At 47.4% G+C, this 18,986-nt stretch overlaps 1 protein-coding gene and 1 long non-coding RNA gene across 2 annotated transcripts in view; both read right to left on the bottom strand.

Moving 5' to 3' along the window:
* Window positions 1-18,986, bottom strand: part of LOC135906322 (uncharacterized) — a 93,759-nt gene that overhangs the window by 9,977 nt on the left and 64,796 nt on the right. The gene's annotated exons all lie outside the window — the stretch shown is intronic.
* Window positions 35-17,767, bottom strand: LOC135906335 (serine/threonine-protein kinase haspin-like). Its single transcript, XM_065437679.2, has 9 exons — window positions 17,071-17,767; window positions 12,740-12,843; window positions 11,144-11,305; window positions 9,772-9,834; window positions 9,445-9,545; window positions 8,954-9,021; window positions 5,703-5,934; window positions 3,377-3,473; window positions 35-336 (listed from the first exon to the last, which is right to left on the bottom strand). Exons 1-9 carry the CDS (start codon window positions 17,215-17,217, stop codon window positions 87-89), a joined length of 1,224 nt encoding a protein of 407 aa, XP_065293751.1. The 5' UTR covers window positions 17,218-17,767; the 3' UTR covers window positions 35-86.

The following is an 18,986-nucleotide window of genomic DNA, read 5'->3' as shown; positions in this document are numbered from 1 at the left end:
TGCAAAAGTGTCATACCAAGGGAACAAGACAGGCTGCACCAATATTGCCGAAAGAATTTCGAGCAAACGTGTTTCTCCTCGCGCAGTCAACCCGTCGTCGTCGTCAAGCCCCCTTGGCGTCTTTGCGTTCGGCCGTGGGGGAGGTTTTCGACGAATTCGGCTAGCGAAGAGTACTTGAATAGCTTCTTCTTCCAGCTGCCAATATGCCACCAGAAGGGTGCCTCGAATTCGTTCATGTCGCTGCCGAATCTGTGCTTGTATAGCCAACGCAGTTCCTTGGTCACGTAGCGGAGCCATAGACGGTTGGTGAGAGGGTGGAATGCGCGCCAGTCGTTCCTGTACCAGTAGCAGTTTTTTCACGGTGTTAGAAAAGATCAAGCCATCCTATCAAAAATAAAACATTAATTCAATAAGTAATATTCTTTAGGAAAGGAAGAAGGAGAGACTGTGGGCATCGAAACGGTTCCACCTCAAGGCTGACGGCTGAACTGTCTCGCGGCCACGGTGAAGATTGCAATAACATGAAAAAAATGTAGGCAAGGGACAGAAAAGTTGATATGAAGCGATAAAGAAACTGTGCGAGGCGGCACACGGCGTTGGACCACACTGTTTTGAAAGTTATGCAGGTCAGACCCGGAGCGCTGTTTGTGTCATATGTACACGCTCGAATGTACAATGTACACGTGCACGTAGTGCGTACATCACAGTACATACGTGCACGCTCGGAGGTGTCTGCGCTGTACGCATTGCGTGCAGGTGTACATTGTACGTGTGTGTGTGTGTGTGTGTGTGTGTGTGTGTGTGTGTGTGTGTGTGTGTGTGTGTGTGTGTGTGTGTGTGTGTGTGTGTGTGTGTGTGTGTGTGTGTGTGTGTGTGTGTGTGTGTGTGTGTGTGTGTGTGTGTGTGTGTGTGTGTGTGTGTGTGTGTGTGTGTGTGTGTGTGTGTGTGTGTGTGTGTGTGTGTGTGTGTGTGTGTGTGTGTGTGTGTGTGTGTGTGTGTGTGTGTGTGTGTGTGTGTGTGTGTGTGTGTGTGTGTGTGTGTGTGTGTGTGTGTGTGTGTGTGTGTGTGTGTGTGTGTGTGTGTGTGTGTGTGTGTGTGTGTGTGTGTGTGTGTGTGTGTGTGTGTGTGTGTGTGTGTGTGTGTGTGTGTGTGTGTGTGTGTGTGTGTGTGTGTGTGTGTGTGTGTGTGTGTGTGTGTGTGTGTGTGTGTGTGTGTGTGTGTGTGTGTGTGTGTGTGTGTGTGTGTGTGTGTGTGTGTGTGTGTGTGTGTGTGTGTGTGTGTGTGTGTGTGTGTGTGTGTGTGTGTGTGTGTGTGTGTGTGTGTGTGTGTGTGTGTGTGTGTGTGTGTGTGTGTGTGTGTGTGTGTGTGTGTGTGTGTGTGTGTGTGTGTGTGTGTGTGTGTGTGTGTGTGTGTGTGTGTGTGTGTGTGTGTGTGTGTGTGTGTGTGTGTGTGTGTGTGTGTGTGTGTGTGTGTGTGTGTGTGTGTGTGTGTGTGTGTGTGTGTGTGTGTGTGTGTGTGTGTGTGTGTGTGTGTGTGTGTGTGTGTGTGTGTGTGTGTGTGTGTGTGTGTGTGTGTGTACGCACGCACGCACGCACGCAGACGCGTACATTGCTTGCAACTCGATGCCTACAACCCTTCAATTCTGCCTTCGTCAACCTCAAGAACTTCCGTACAACTCATTTTGTTAGGTGACGATATGCAAAATATATCAAAAGAGATGTACACCTGTAGCACTTCTGACAACGTACTATAAAGAGGATATCGGGATACAGGCAACAAGTCGCTTTTGCGCTGTGGCTCTAATGAAGTCATCTTAGCGCCTCTTCAGTTTAGCACACTTCTCATTTAGTAATGATTGTGTTGATATTAAAATTAATACATATGTGCGTACGGTTTATTCTCAACGGGAATCGCCAAGTGATCAAAACTTATAGCAAACGCAGCGCTTCAAGTTAGCCACGCATGAAGAATTGTACGCAGATTTGACCCAAATGTTGAAACTTGAGAAATGAAGCTATCGCGAAGCGGTTAAATAAATGCCACGCAATCGATTCTATTCTGCCCAGCGTTTCGCCCCGTAACGATTACCTGCCTACCACAGCAGACGGCAAGACGCGGACAGCCCCGAAACGTTAGTCACGTGTCCGCGCGTTACACAGTCTACGGCATGGGCTCGCTTTGCTATGACACAGTACCGGGGCCAGGGTCAGCGCGCTACTGGAGATTGTGACATTGTGCAGTCGTGTGCTGTCCTGCGGGTAAGCTACTCGACAAGACCTCAGTTGCACCTCGCTGCAGCCACCTTCGGCCAGAGCTCGGGGGAGCTCGTAAACAAAGCTTCGTTTTAAAACACTAAAAGCAACTAATAAATGGCTAGGGGAAGCGTTAAGCAACTGATACCTATATAAACGGGTCTAAGGGTTCTCCGTGCCATAAACAGCTCTGCGGGATAGAACACTGAGTGCGTGCTTCTTTTGAGTGCGCGTCGCGCTGTATTTACAAACGAGGCAAAATTCTACGACGTGCTCGTAACTGCCCCCGTCAGAACGCTCGACGAACTGTCCACGTATTTCTATCAATATTTTTATGTCGATAGAAATATGTCATAGATTATGTCAACATATTTTCTATAGGGAAGTTGTGGACGTGCGTGTTTACCCTTTTTCTCGGCTAATGCCCGTGTAGCTTGTTCAGGAATCTATGAACCGCGTTAGAACAGAGGAAATAAGCGCGTGTCAGCGACATTTGTCCATGGAGTATATGCGGTGCATACATAAAAGGCGTGGACAGATACGCAGGGATAAAAAAAGGAAAAAAATTGTGGCTGCAATGATAAGCTGTAGATGTTAGCCTGGCTGAACGCCTGCTGTGTCACTTCAGCTGTAGGACGATAGTCACCGAACACACACAGCGATCACACATACAGAACGCACACTCGCAGACATACACGCTGCACGCAATAAAGCTAAGCTTCAAACTAACAAAAAAGGCGAGACGCCCGGCACGAAGTCCAAATGGCATTTATTAGTACGCTAACTTGCTAAGTAAATTACGAATGCCGAGTACCGAACGACACACCGGAGCAGTTATAAATAGTAAAAACAGCGAGCCAGGAGCTGTCGATTACCCCGCTGTTCCTACTTATTGTAAGGTCAGTTGGTAACAACGTACAGTCGCGAGTAAATGTTTGCAGACCACGGCATCAGGAAAAAATGAAGATATCTTCTAGAGCAGCTCCACGGGCTGGAATCTGTTTTGTACATTGTATTAGACGAAAACGCGCGCGTAGTTCGTGCGCTATTAAAAAAAGACACGCTACTTTTGGTCCACAAACTTTTGCTCGCGACTATAAGGCACAGGAAAGTGCGTATATTACCTGATTACTATCTTCATATTAATGTCCACGTTGAGAAGGTGACGCTCCATCGGCTCGTGTGAATCGTCCTTGATCACCGTGAAGACCGGTGTGTCGCCTGCGACGGCGGAAGAAAATTAGCCTCAAAGAGCAACAAGTACAAAGAACACCGTTTATGTCAAGTGGTAGTTCCCCAGATCTTAGAAAACGAAGTTTCGAAGGACGCATAATTTTTTTTTCTTTGGTACGCTTGCTGCTGTAATTCGCCCGAGAAATGCTGAACATGTAAAGAGTTCAATGCCTGACCTGAAGTACCACGAGCGCCGCATGTTAAATAAAGAATGTAAAAATTATAATGGAAAGGGCAGAAGTACAAAGGAGGCTTTAATGGAGTTCGCTCACTCAGTCGGTCGGTCGATCGGTTGGTCGGTTAGTCATTTGGTCTATCTGTCTGCCTGCCTGCCTGCCTGCCTGCCTGCCTGTCCGTCCGTCCGTCCGTCCGTCCGTCCGTCCGTCCGTCCGTCCGTCCGTCCGTCCGTCCGTGTCTAGCTCGTCGTACCATCGCGTCTCGCCATCGTAGACATCATGGCGTTGCGTAGTGCCGTCATGGTCACACTGCCCATATACAATCGTCATCATTTGAGAAACGTGATCCAATTGCCTTTCCGTCGTCGACTCACCGTTCCTGATTCATCGATGTCATTCCTATTCCGTCATTCCATCGTTGTCATGCTGTCGTGAATTGTGATGATGCCAGAGTTATCATGCGGTGATATATGTACCGGGGCCAGGGTGTTCACCTCGCAATTTAATTACTGCAGTTTAGTATGGGCAACGACAACGCGAACTAACATAAATAAAATAGTTGCATTACAAAAGACACTTTTCCGACACATTGCTAATATTGAAGCCCGATCAACAACAAAAACATTATCGCAAACATACCAAATCATATGGGTAGATCGATACTATGAATATCGTTTTTTACAAATATTTTATTTTGCAAGGAAAGAATGGAGAGATTTTCTTACATCACTAGCGACCTTGCTGCACCATGACATACCTGTGCATTTAAGAAATCCTGAACCTTGGCTTGTACCAAGATTCAGGATTTCGCACCGAGTATAAGTTGCAATCTATTAAACCCAACTTGCCGAAAATTCTAAATAATCATGTTCACGCTAATAAATTCTCTCGTAAAGAGTTGAAGATGTGTTTCGTTAACCTATAACACATATATTCATGTATAACGATGCATATAAATGTCTATGTTTTTTCTTGTTTGCCTATTTGTTTACTTGTATAAAAAAAAGGCATCTTTTTTTTACATATCCATTCATAAGCATGTAACTCAGTTTTTTCAATTTTATGTTTAGTTTATGTTTAGTAAACTTCTGCTTACGTTCTTTGTACTAAAAAGTTATTGTTATCGCGTTGCCATGTATAACGCCTCCTGGGTCCAGTCAAGCTGCTGACGGCAGCTTTTAGCCTGGGAGGACGTTTCTAGTCTGTACTAGAAGAAGAATAAAACTTGAACTTGAACTTGAAAGGAGTGAGTTCTGCGACGTGAAAGATGCTTATGAGGTGGGACATGTTAGTTACTCGACATGAATGACCGTTCCGTGAGTGTATAGAAATAGTGCTTTGAAGAAAGGAAATGGTGTTCTTACGCTGTGCTCTGCCCTCCCTTACGGGATGGAGAACATATGAATGACAATCGGATGGGATGAAATTGGATAACACTTCTCAAATGATGACCGTGGTTCGTGGACAGTTTGACCACAGTGGCATGAGGAGCGGCACACGGAAGGACCGGCACACAGACCGAGCGGTCTGAGTTAACGCCGTTGATGTCGCCGTTGATGTCTTGAAGACAATGTCTTTCTTATAGCGAGCTACCCTCCGCGTTTCGTATCGGGCCATTTGCTAATCTCTTTAGGTGGCCGATCTTGAAGATCGTGCCGCCTGACGATATCAGATGGTTTGTGCTACTGGGTTAATGCCCTTGTCCCCACTGGTCGCCTTGGTGTTGCAGATGTATATGTGTGCGTACAGGTATTTGAATAGATAAATAAAATTGTTCGAAGGCGGGGTTAGAACAGAGGACGTCTAGCACAGAAGTCCGATACTGTAACAATTACGCAACGGACAGTTATTTCCATTTCACTTAACCGCACTGCAGGGTAGCAAACCGGACGCTCGCCTGGTTGACCTCCCTGCCTTTCCGTTCCTTGCTTTATATATCTGTCTCTATTGCGGGTGCTCGTGCTGTCAGTGCAACGACGGCGCTACCTCGTTCCAAAGCCTAATCGAGCGTTCTCGCCTGCACTCTGGCCGCGAGACTGACCATCGCTGAGACGGGCCGAGGCGCCGCCCAAGATGCAGGCCTCCAGAAACCACGTCTCGATGACATAGTCGCGGCCGCGGATGGTGTAGCGGGAGGCGTACTCGTGCGTGTACTTGACGAGCACACGACGCAGCAAGAGTGCCCGGTGTTCGAATTGCAGTGCCTCTTCGGCCACGGCCAGGGACATCGCCACCTGGTGCAGGACGCTCCAGAGGTTTAGCGGCCTCTTCAACTGTAGCGCAGGAAAAGGAGTTAGAAGAACTAAATAGTTTATGCTGATATAATAATCTTTCATATCCCAATTCTTTCTTTCTTAATTTTCCGGAATGTTGATTATAGGCATTTCCAGTGTCGAATTATGATTGAGCCGTTTTAAAGGCTGCAAGTTCGTTTGTCTTTACAGAAACACGGCGCGAGCACTGAAGAAAAAAAAAACAACCTGCAGCATAAATATTTAGGTCAGACTGGTCGTCGTTATTACAAACATTAATTGATTGAATGACATCTATGGAACACGATGCGTAATATCATGTTAATGAAATGAAATACCTGTCACAAGTAGATGTGCTTGCTGTTATTAAGTTGAGGGCCTTCTGGTGTTAGATTCAACACTAACAGCAGTGACACCGATAAACTTGTCGAAACTCTCTTCAAGCCCCTCCTTAATATATTGATTTATTGGTACATTTTTATCTCTACAGTCGGAATATTCAAAAGTAAGTTGCACCTTTATATGGAGACTGCCACTGAAAAAAATACAAATATAATAATCATCATCATCCCGGTTACGCCCACTGCAGGGCAAAGGCCTGTCCCATACTTCTCCAACTACCCCGGTCATGTGTTGATTGTGGCCATGTTGTCCCTGTAAACTTCTTAATCTCATCCACCCACCAAACTTTCTATCGCCACCTGCTACGCTTCCCTTCCCTTGGAATTCATTCCATAACTCTTAATGACCATCGGTTATCTTTCCTCCTCATTACATGCTCTGCCCATGCCCATAGCTTTTGCTTGATTTCAGCTAAGATGTCATTAACTCGCGGTTGCTCCCTCACCCAATCTGCTCTCTTCTTATCCCTTAACGTTACACCTATCATTGTTCTTTCCATAGTTCTTTGCGTCGTCCTCAATTTAAGTAGGAACGTTTTCGTAAGCCTCCAGGTTTCTGTCCCATGCGTGAGTACTGGTAAGACACAGCTGTTATACAATTTTCTTTTGAGGGATAATGGCAACCTGCTGTCCATGATCTGAGAATGCCTGTCAAAGGCACCCCAGCCCATTCTCATTCTTCTGATTATTTGAGTCTCGTGATCCGGATCCGCTGTCACTAGCTGGCCCAAGTAGATGTATTCCTTTACCGCTTCCAGTGACTCGCTACCTATCGTAAACTGCTGTTCTCTTCCCGAGACTGTTAGGCATTACTTTGGTTTTCTGCAGATTAATTTTTAGACCCACTCTTCTGCTTTGCCCCGGATGGGTAAGAAGTGAAAAAGGCCACAGTTCCACTTCTCCTTTTTTTTTTTCATTTTCGACTCCAAAATCTGGTGCCGGTACGTCAGTGTGGCGTGGGAGATTTGAATTTTTCTTTCGAATTCATTTGGTATGCCTCAGTAAAGGTTGTCGAAAGTCGCTCTCTTTGGGTCATGTAGGTGACATTCTGTATCTTTAACGATAACAACAAAAATAATTTTAAAAATCTGCAGGCACGATTAGACGCCGTCCCAATTGATGACGTCATGGCACCTTCACTTGCCCTTGGTTCTTTCTGTCTTACCAAGCCACCAGGCCTATTCTCACTGTAAGACTGGTTTCTGACGTTAAGTAGAGGGGTGATTTACTGATACAGGTCGACCCAGTCTTTCTTTGAAGTGTCCCTGAAATGTTCGTAGAGTTGAAAAACGCGTTCATTAGAGACAAGCGCTGCAGACGACAATGCTACGTCACCGTGCTTCTTGCTGCACGTGTCACTGCATCGTGGGGACCGCTGATTTCACATTATGAACGGAAACGTAGACTGGCCGGCCAGAGTCAAAGATACCGCGCCCAGTACTGTGTAATTTTGTCTCACAGCAGTTAATGCAACCATTTCTCGAAAGAAAATACATTTTGGCGAAATTTTTGTTACAGCGATTTAGAAAGCGCGTTTCGTATACGGAAGAAAGCTTAGTTCGGACTTGGCGCTTGTCCCGTCGTTTTATCTGGAGTTCTTGTCTTTCTTGCGCTATTAACGTAAACATGCATTGACGGAGGCGCTTTTGTTAATCTCCCTTCAGACAGGCCATATACTTCTCAGGCCGGCCGGATATGCCCGTAGCCTTTTCCATAGAAAAGCACCACGCAGACGGCGTTATAAGGATAGCGTTAGTGAGAATGCGGAGGATTATCGATGTGGTATAAAAAGAACTGTCAGAGCGCGTTATGTCATTAGGAGCGCGTACCACTAAACACATACTCACTCTGTTTCAAACAACGTATTTGCGTCAGCTGCTTGGCAACAAGCTGTCAACCGCGGCTTAACAAAGATGCGGTGGCTCTGACGTCGAATACAGTGCAGCCATCCCATTCAAGAAAAGAAGAGAAAAAAAAACAAACTCAGTGCCCTTCCACTCTGGTCCAGCACTGCACAATCTTCGGGATCGGACCACGTGTGTGGACTGCTTACGCCTTCGCCACCTCTGCCGCGGGTCGGCCGGGCATTGCACTATCTTTGGATATTTTTCTAGACGCGGACACGATAGTGGGGAAAGTAGCCCTTAACAGCTTCGCATTAAATGTCTGATAGAAAATAACGGCGTGAATTAAAACTGATAGTAATACTATTACGTGTGGTGAGCTTTTCAATAGGTATTTGGCAATGATTATTCCGTAAAGCACCGAGCAAGAACGATGTAAACGAGAACAAGAACGACCTCAGCGAAGTCGTCCATTCTTGCAAGCATTCATCGCAGACATGAAGCTTGGCTATTCGACAAAGCTTCTGAGCGCTTATAGGGGGCAGGACTGTTTTGCCGAGGCTTGCGGGAACTGGCCGGAAAAGCAAAAGAACTGCGATAGTGCTCGGTCTCTTCTTAGAACGTGCTTGCTGCTACTGTTCGCTCGCCATGGCTTTGTCGTCGGCTGCCCCGTCATGCAACACAGTCCAGACTGACAGCTGGGCAACAGGGCCAAGATAAAGAGCGCACTTGCAAGCGAGTGCACATCATTCTGGTCTAAGGGGCGAGTGAATTCATCATAAACCACGCACCCACCTCGATCTTGTCGAGAGGAACGCCTCCGTATGACATGTGCCAGACCAGGTAGGCTCGAGGTGTTTGAACTGCGAAGGATATGACGAAGGCTCAGTACTGACATGAAGATATGTACACTGGTTCAGTTAGTGATTTATGTTTCGAGATTTATCTACATAGATATTTTTTTGTATTTGCGACCACCCGATGTCTCCTTCACCCCTTTAGGAAAAAGTGGCTGCTCTAGATGGTATGATATACTGCCTCCGATACCGTTTTGCTGAGATACCGCTACAGCTGCCATTAGCCAAAATAAGTTGCGCGATCGTTCCAGTGCACGTGACCTTCCATGCACCGAGCGTCCACCCGCCTCATAGCGCCGACTGAACAGTCTGAAGCGTCATGCGCTTCTCGTGCACCTTCCACTCTGGTGTGTGGTAGTATTGTAAATGTAGACAAATCTCACTGTGCCAGACGACAAACCGGCTTTGAGTCTTCCTTTCTTTCCTCACCCGACTCATTTCCGTCTCGGCGCTCATCATGTAGCGTTCGGGCTGCTCGTTCTCGGGCCTCGAGGAGTTCTGCGGGGCATTTGTCGAATACGCAAGTGACGCTGCGATGAAAAAGAAAACGCAGATACCACGCATCGTGAAAATTCATGGTCAATAATGCGAAATGTTCGCCATACAACGCACGCAATTAGACGTTTGACCTTTCGATTTGTGCGTACCTAACTTCCGCTGTCGAAACCCCGCGTTAGGATATACAAGCAGACTGACGCACACCTTCTAGGCACTTGGCTACATGGAATGCTCTCGTGACGCGAGCCTTTTTCTTACCTCTTGAGCTCGACGAAGCCCTTCGTGAAGAAGTCCAGCCTGTCTCTTAGCGCTGTGAGCCTCCTGCAGGACCGGAATACAGACGCCGAGATAAGAAAAATCTGTCTGCATGATCTCACAAAGAAATGTGTTGAAGACAGTCTTTCTATACAGCAGGCGTACATAGTACAGACCTGCGTTTGTTTTAAACGCGTAAGCACTTCTGTGCTTACCCAATGAGAAAACCGTACGTCCGTTATGTAAGACGATCGTTTGCAAGACAGAGCCCGCACCAACGAATGATTTTTGCTTCGTGCTGACTGTCCATTCAACGCGAAAACACAGCGCTCACGGAGCTCTCAGCAAATGCAGCACACTGCCAGTTTCGCAGATCGCTTTCAAGATAAGGTCCTCGCGGCGGTGCTATTGACCCTTTTCGCGGAGCAGTTTGTTCTAGAGAAACGAGATGGCGCTTTGGGAGGCGCGCCGCATGTCGCCTCAGCGAGAGCGCACAAGTACGAAACCATTAACGCCACAGAACACCTGTATTACCGCTTCCACCTTGCTTCTGTGCGATAAGGTGTCCGAAATGCAACTGAGATTTCGCTAAAGCACCGTGCTCCAATCATGACGGATTGCATCATGTGGATTGAAGACTTCTGCAGTAGTTGGCCGCAAAGATGGTGACTGGTATACTAAGGAATGGAATGTATCTGAGTATCCAACTTCGCGGATCGTTGCTGAAATTTTCCGTACGTGTTACCGGCACTTCCGACATGTACGGCTTTCCTCGAGGATACAGAAATTCGCTCATCCGCCAGCGTTGTATCACTAGCGCTCTAACAAAGTGATTCTTCCCCGGACCGTCGACAAGGGCGAGTACCGCTCGTTAAACAACGACAAAGGGAGTATCGTCCATTCCTGTCGTAGTTCGTTTCGCGCGCAGTATCTACACACATTTACTCCAACTGGCACGGCATCATACGCCCACTCTATCGCCAAAGCGGCAATAAGTCAGCGGGCGCATAACTGAATATTTGCGCGCTCTATATGCACAATAAATGCACACACACATTGTAAACGTGGGGGCAATGGAGGCAGTTGAGGGAAGCAATAGACGCGCGCCACCACGTGATCAAACATGTCAGCGCCCACGGGATCGCCACGAAAAGGGTTAATACGCGTGCCGCCGGGGGAGTACATTTAGACAGGGTTCATAATGCATGTCCGATGCGGATGGATAATTCGCTAAAGGGCGATATCGGTTTATCGTGATCGGAATGTCCACAGCGCACCTTGCACCGCCGCCAGCATCACTCCCTGTCGCCACAGCGCTGGCGTATGCGCTGTGAACTGCACTAAACTAAGCACAGTCGATGGCATGCGCACTCACGAGGCTATCTTCATTTCGGTCAAGAGGCGATGCTGCGACTCTTGCGTGTAGCCGAGCTTCACCACCTTGAGCACGCTGTCGCCCGTATAAGTCTGGATGCGGAAGACCTCCGAGTTCTTGCCCTCCGCAATCTTCTCGACCTTGTCTTGCTCCTTTAATACACTTGAGAAGTGAGAGAGAAAGTAAGTGGCCAATGTGTAAGATACAATGGAGGAAATATAATTTTAGTTTACCATTCCTCACTGCGCTGTCAATTCCAACACCCGCGCGCTTTTTCTTGTTATATTCAGAAAGAAGACTTCACCATCAAAAGAAAATTCTCCGTACCCCCTCCAAGCATTCTGAAAATTGGTCTTCCAAGTAAGCTAACCAAGTGAACTAGCTGGTAGCCTGCAAACGAGCAAACAAAGAGCTGTCATTGTAAGGAAGATGAATGTATCGATAATTCGAAGCACTAGAACAATAATTAACGAAAAAGTAGAAGTTTTGCACAAACGACGAAATATCGATTGCGATACCAAATTAGTAGACAGCTATACGAAGTACTGATAGTAGCCTTATCGGCCGTTAATTAATGTGACAAGCATGCTGTCGCGTCCGTACTGGCAAACATAAGCTTATATCACTCAATGAGTACCACGGACTCTTGCTGTCAAAATGCTAGCATGATGAAGAGCGGCAGCAACAGCGAGCGAATTGACCTTCGTTCTGCATCTCGCTTCAAAGCGAACTCAGTGGCGAGAACTCAGCACACACAAAACTATAGGCTCTCGGCGCACCTAGGCACGTACTAATCCCAGATCACTTTCAAGTTACGGCCCTCGTGGCCGCCGGTGTTTGGATTCTACACCGGCCTATACCGCCGTATAGCTCTGTACTAGCTTGATATCACAATCGGTGCTTCGCCTTTCGGGCGAAGCTGTGACATTTTCCTTTCTTTCTCTTTTCTTTCCCTGCTCTATGTTCCGCTATTGACAATGCAGCTCAACTTTAGTTTTCTGCTTGGTTACACATTGCCTAGTAGAGGAATCTGGGTTCCTATCAATCGGTTGATTCCGTTTTTTACCGAAAGTGGCCTTCAGTAGATCTTATGGAAAACAAATTGAATCGTATTGGATTGAAATATATATGTATTTAATTTCTCTATCAGGACGATCTTCTGACAGTGTTAAGTGGGACACCTTTCTGCATTATTGTTCTGCAAATAATAACCTTATGAAGCCAGCAGAAATGAAGCCGAGAAAAGCACAAGAGATGTTATTTGTAGTTTTATTTGAAGTGTAGGAATGATAAATTAAAGCGAAATCAGAGTGGATGAAAAAAAAAACAAAATATTGTCGTAGGTAGGAGCCGATCCCACAACCCGAACATTAAGCGAAGCAAATATTGGTCGTCGCAGCACAGTAAAAAAATAAATATTGTTACAGGAAAAGGTACTTGGCTTCAAATAAAGCTATGTCAATGAAGGAAAAATACATGGAAGATAAGAGTTAGTTTAGAAGCATTGGCTAATGCAACAAATAAGTGTTTTTTTCTTATGAAGTTCCCGCTACAATTTGTACGAAGATGCGATAAAATGTTACCGAGACCGCGTACATGTGGTTGAAGAGCTGGTCAAACGTCGCGAATGACTGCTGACCGCAGGCTGCAAGCAGGCTTGCGAACGCTTCGTCTATGTTCGCAGACAGGTGTTCAGAGCCCTGCGGGCAAGAAAAGCGTTTACAGGGTACGTTGAAAAGCAAAACAAACACGCAAGCAAGCAAGAAAACAAGCAAACAGATAGATAGATAGATAGATAGATAGATAGATAGATAGATAGATAGATAGATAGATAGATAGATAGATAGATAGATAGATAGATAGATAGATAGATAGATAGATAGATAGATAGATAGATAGATAGATAGATAGATAGATAGATAGATGGATGGATGGATGGATGGATGGATGGATGGATGGATGGATGGATGGATGGATAGATAGATAGATAGATAGATAGATAGATAGATAGATAGATAGATAGATAGATAGATAGATAGATAGATAGATAGATAGATAGATAGATAGATAGATAGATAGATAGATAGATAGATAGATAGATAGATAGATAGATAGATAGATAGATAGATAGATAGATAGATAGATAGATAGATAGATAGATAGATAGATAGATAGATAGATAGATAGATAGATAGGACGAGTCCAGAACCAATTTATTGTGATAGACGAGAAGAAGCGGAACAGAGGGCGCATGAAGAAAAACTGGCCGCACGCGTAATGCGAAGCCTAGTCTTCGCATTACGCGTGCATGCTTGGATTGCTGTGCCTCAAGAAGTAGAGCTTGACGCTGTGGGACGGGAGTCAGAAAGATCACCGACGATTCCCATACTGCCTAATGCGAAATTTCAGCTCAGCTCTATACGTGTTTTCATGTCGCGATATAATGAGACATCGCAGCGATCACCGCACCGACTGGTGCGCGACGCAATGTATATAGACCGGCCACACAGTTGCCGCTTCCAGGCAACTGCAGCTGATGCAACCGTAATCTTCGCCGGGAAGCGCTTGCGGTGAACGCTATGCGCGAAGGCGACCTTTCTGGTTCTATTTTTCCCCGCACAGCCGGTGCCGTCGAATCCGAGGGTGCGTAAGGTCCCTAGATAAATAAGGATGGGCGGACATGATCGGCTTATGGTGGTATTTCAAGGCGGCTTCCACTGCTGTCGTCTTCATGCTTCCGCTCAACACCTTCTACTGGTCTAGAAGGTTTTCTTCCAATGCAGCCTCCTCCTCCACTTTCTTCCACGCTCTGGCTTCGCTCTCGCTTTCGCTGCGCTCTGCTACGCCGCCGAGGCACGCCGACGCTCAACGCTGCGCTCGAAAATGTTGCGAAGAAAATGTTGCCTTGAAGACCAACCAGCGGATCGTCGTCTTCTAGGAACTCTGTGCGAGAGGTCGAGGTGGAGGCGGTGTCGGTATCCTCGGCGTTGTCTTCAGGACGACCTTGGTATGGTCCTCCGGCTCATTGCTGACTTCGGACAACGAGAGCTCTCGTACGGTGTGCCCGCATGCGGGAGAGCCGTCGCCACTGGTACAGGGCGCACGCCAAAACACAGAGTCCCAGAAAAGTGGCGAGGGGCACGCTTTAAAAAAATAAAAATTCTGGGGAAGTGTATCTGTCGGATAAACTACAATAGCTCTGTTTTGCAGCAGTCGTTCCACACTGTCTTACGTAAAGCTGCAAAGAGGAGACACAAGGTACAGATCCGCGCATGACATGGAGTGCGACGTGAACTTCGCTATCAAAAACCACATCCCTCGAGTAGCCAACGGGGTCCAACAGTTTTCAGCGTGTTCCAGCAATCGGAACAGCCACCTTTCGGACGCGTTCGCACGTCATATCGGACGCCGCGTTGTGCCATGTGCGTCGTGCTTTAAAGGGACCCTAAAGCGAAACACTAATCTGAGCTGCATATGTGTACGGCGCTTCTACGGCACTAACGAAGTTATTCAAACCGCGAAAAGAAAGCTCGGTAACACAGAAATGACGCAACAACAAAGAAATGTGGCTCTGCCGTTATATGGAGTAGTTGTAAGCACGCAATGGCTACCGGCAAAGCAGATTGGGTGGAGATGATGCTAGCCACAATCTTAAAATGGGTGTGCATGTTAGCAACGGCACACCCCAGCACCCCGTACCACACCAGTGCACATTGGTCCATATGGACGCAATAGTTTCCTGTCGCATACAGACCCTCATTACAAGTCTCGTCTCGGTCAAACAGCTGTCCGTGATGCGCCGGACGCCACCGGCTTGGACGCGGCCGGACGAGCCGTACGCGTCGGGGACCCCGAGACCCATGACGTTGAAAAGGGCATATACAACTCCTTCTCAGCGCCAACAGACGAGAATCAGGCGCATAGGGCTCTCTATCCGCCTTTTGGATGTCGCTATTGGAAATGACAAATAAAAGTTCAGCGTACTGGAAGTTAAGCTTGAGGGATGTTGTGCAGATACAGTTAGAAGAACTCGGAAGGAATAGGCTATGTAACTTCCTTGGAGGGTAACTAGTCTATGTAAGGCGGACTTGACGGTTTACCCCTTTGATCACGTTTTGCACTCGCAACTTGAGGGGATGTTCTCGTTTCAGTGCCCGGTTAAAGGCTCCGGCTTCTGGCTCAAGGTCACTTGAAGTTTAAAACAATATAGGGTTTTACGTGCCAAAACCACTTTCTCATTATGAGGCACGCCGTAGTGGAGGACTCCGGAAATTTCGACCACCTGGGGTTCTTTAACGTGCACCTAAATCTAAGCACACGGACGTTTTCGCATTTCGCCCCCATCGTAATGCGGCCGCTGTGGCCGGGATTCAATACCGCGACTTTGTGCTCAGCAGCCCAACACCATAGCCATTGAGCAACCACGCGGGCGACACTTGAAGGTAACCGTCAACGGGAGCTGGAATCATTTCATGCTTAATGTAGCTTAAAGCGGGAAGCGACGTCACCTTGTATTTTCCGTATGGAAGCACGCAGTATGGCTTCAAGGATTTCGAGGGCGTCTGCTGGTGCTCAGTTAATGCGTAGCATAGAGTTTGATACAATAAAATAATTACTAGACGGAACTCTGGTGGTAGTGTCTACGGGGGCGGTAATGGGAGCTGTTGTGCCAGCGTGGGCATTATGGCGAAATAGATGGATTTGCCTAAACTTCGCCATTCTGGCTTCAAACGGCTGTGTGGCTTTGTAAGCTCCTGATTTTCAACAGTGTACTGCGCAGTGAATAATGAAAGAAACATTAAAATTTTCCGACGGCAGGATTCGAACACGGGACCTCTAGCACAGAGGCCTGATATTGAAACGATTAAGCCAGGCACGCATGTATCGATAGGAGATACGAAACGCACTTATGAATTTATTGCGGGCATGCCAGTGCCTTGTTGCGTATGGCGCGTTTCGGTTATGCCACCTCGTCAAGCTAAGTCGTTGCCATTAGTAGCGATTGTGCGGGTTCGCAGCGTCTTTTGCACTTCGAAGGGTATAGATTGCTCGGAAATTTACGGCAATTAATGCACATAAATGGTAATATACAAAGCCACAAGAACGTGTGAATCCACAAGCACGAAGATCAGAGAAATCCACGTGCTTCCCATCATTCCCATGGTGGGTCAACGAACGCAGCGCCAGAGTTCCCTCTAGTATATATATTGTGGGAAACGCTGTGTGAGATGCACAAGGTTCTGTTCCAAGATAGCCTAAAGTCGATAAGCTCAAATGCGATGCAATCTGACATCACAATGATGTCAAACTGCGAGAAAAAAGATAGGACTGTCATTTTCATTTTCTAGGCTAATTAATTAATCGATATTACCTCAAAATATAAAGTAAATAGAGTTTTGAAAGAATACATTGCAGTGTAAATTGATTTAGTATCTTTCTTCAGTGTCCATTTAAAGGCTACACTCGTGCAGTCGCTATTAGTTAATGGAAACGTGCACCTTGTTTTCCGCTCATTGGTACAATTGTTGGTCCGTTATCGTTTTAGAGTAGAATGCTGTCGAGTATCTGGCTCCGAACATCATTAGTTCGCAAAGGGGTATATTCGGGCAAAATGAGATCACGGTACTTGCATCGGGGTTGCGAAAACGCCCTGTTCTTAGTGGGAGTATGCTTACATGGGTTCTGTTAGGGTGGCCGTTTATGTACCTAAACTAAGGGCGAGTTCGAGCGAGGGGTGAGCAAAATGGTATCATGGGCATTCAGAAGGGAGGACGTAGTAGAAGGGAGCCTGCGGAGATATTTATAAAAGTCAAAGTAAAAAAAAGGAACGATAAAAAGAAACCGTACGTGGTGGGCAACGGACGAGTCTATTTCGTCTAAAAACGAATGCTTTCTTCTCGTTCTTGCGTAAGCTTGATTCGCTTTACCTGACTTATGAGGTCCATGGCAGTGCATTCGATGAGGCAGTGAAAGCAATGCCCAAGAAGCAGCCTGGTGCTCTTCACCACAGTCCAGGAGACCTTCTTGAGCAGGAATAGGAATGCTGCGGCGACAACTGCGAGGGCGAAGAGCATGACTGTCGAAATGTCTGTGCTTGCGCTTCCGAGGACCGGGCAGGTGCCACCGAACACTTCTTCTTCTTCTTCTTCGTCCTTGTGCTCCCGGCTTCTGGTCCAAACCAGCGCAATTTCTGCCCTCTACCAAGTGCGCGTGGTCTCGTGCTGCGGGGCGATCGTCTTTTTCGCGTGCCTCACGATTATACGATGTCCGGCCAGTGCAACGCAGCTGTCGCCTTCGACGAATTGCGTTGGACAAGCACGAGCTCGGCGATCGCCACTCGGACGCTTGCGCACGCTGCCACAGGACGGGGTGGACGACACCAATCGGCGATGACGCCTTCCTCTTGGGTCCCGTCTGTCGTTTGCTTCCGCTTGTTCTTTTACAGCGAAGCTGTTTATGCGTACCCTGCGCCGTCGTTGTCGGAGTTCCCTGACGCTGTCGTCGTCAGCAATGGTTCGAGCGTCGTCGTCTCCTTCCACAGCGCTACTGCACAAATGCGCTCGTGCTGCTGCTCCCGCATTCGGCGTCGTGTTCCGGAGCTGCCTGCGTTGCCGCTCGTCATTCTAGCGTAGAATTTCACTTCTCTTCTGTCGTCATAATGGGGTGGCCGCGTTTACGGCTGTATGAGCCATTGCTTAAGGACGTATGAACCATTCATTGTGTTACGAGACGGACTGATTGAATTTTCGAGCAATCTAACGTTGAAGAATCACAAGCGGCAATGCCGGGCGAATGTTGCTACCACCCCACCGAGCAAACTCGAGACATCTTTTGTGTTTGCGTGTAATTATTCTGTCAAGGCGTTTATTGACAGGTTATGCGAGGAGAGAGAGGTCGAACTCAGCGGTAGCCAAAAATCCTTCGAGCAGTCCGAATCGGCCTTAGTGCGTAAAGCGCTGGTGATGCGCCTGACTGACCGACACTTCTTCATATTTCATACGCAGGAGATGCACCGGGCTAACCGGCGCTTCTTCTTCGTTACATTTGTCGACCGGAGAAACAGGCGCCATCCTGGCGATCTAAGCATAAGGTAGAATGGAGGGATCGTAGAAGGGCTTCAGCCGATCTACGTGAACAGTTTCGCGACCGCGACGGCGCTGATCAGAAGACGGCGACACAGGCTCGACGACATAGTTGACGGGAGAAGTTTGTGCAATAACACGGTAAGGTCCATGATATAGTGGAAGCAGCTTAGAATAAAGGCCGGGAGCTAAAGGTGAAATCCACAGCCAAACAAATGAATCAGAAGGGAAGCTTGGGGGGTCAGAGCCACCGCGAGTGTCTGATCTGCGGTGGTAAGACAGCGGGCGAGTATCTGCATTCTTCGGCATGCTGCGCAGCTTGAGAAACAGGAACACATTCTGGTGAACCAGGCTGGTAGGGTAGAATGGTATCGATGGCGCAGGAAGTAAGAAAAACGGTGAAAAACCAGTGGTGGCTTGAATGGCAGTATTATAGGCGAACGGGACGATTGGAAGCAAAGCGTCCCAGTTGGAATGGTCGGACGCGATGTACATGTACGTGGCGAGGATGTCGCCAAGAGTACGCTGGAAACGCTCCGTCAACGCGTTCGTTTGCGGATGGTATGCGCTAGTGGTCCCGTGGGTGATGTCACTCCTTCAGAAGCGACGTGACGACTACCGATAGAAAAGGGCAGCCTCGATCACTAAGAAGTTCCCGAGGGGCTCCGTGACGAAGAAGAAAATGCCGTAGTATGAATGATCCAACGTCTTGGGCAGTGGCAGATGGAAGTGCAGCAGTTTCTGCATAGTGTGTGAGATGA

Source organism: Dermacentor albipictus, chromosome 5, assembly GCF_038994185.2.
Source record: "Dermacentor albipictus isolate Rhodes 1998 colony chromosome 5, USDA_Dalb.pri_finalv2, whole genome shotgun sequence".
Classification (NCBI taxonomy): domain Eukaryota; kingdom Metazoa; phylum Arthropoda; class Arachnida; order Ixodida; family Ixodidae; genus Dermacentor; species Dermacentor albipictus.
The sequence above is the reverse complement of the archived record's forward strand: the minus strand, read 5'-3'. Positions and strand labels throughout refer to the sequence as shown.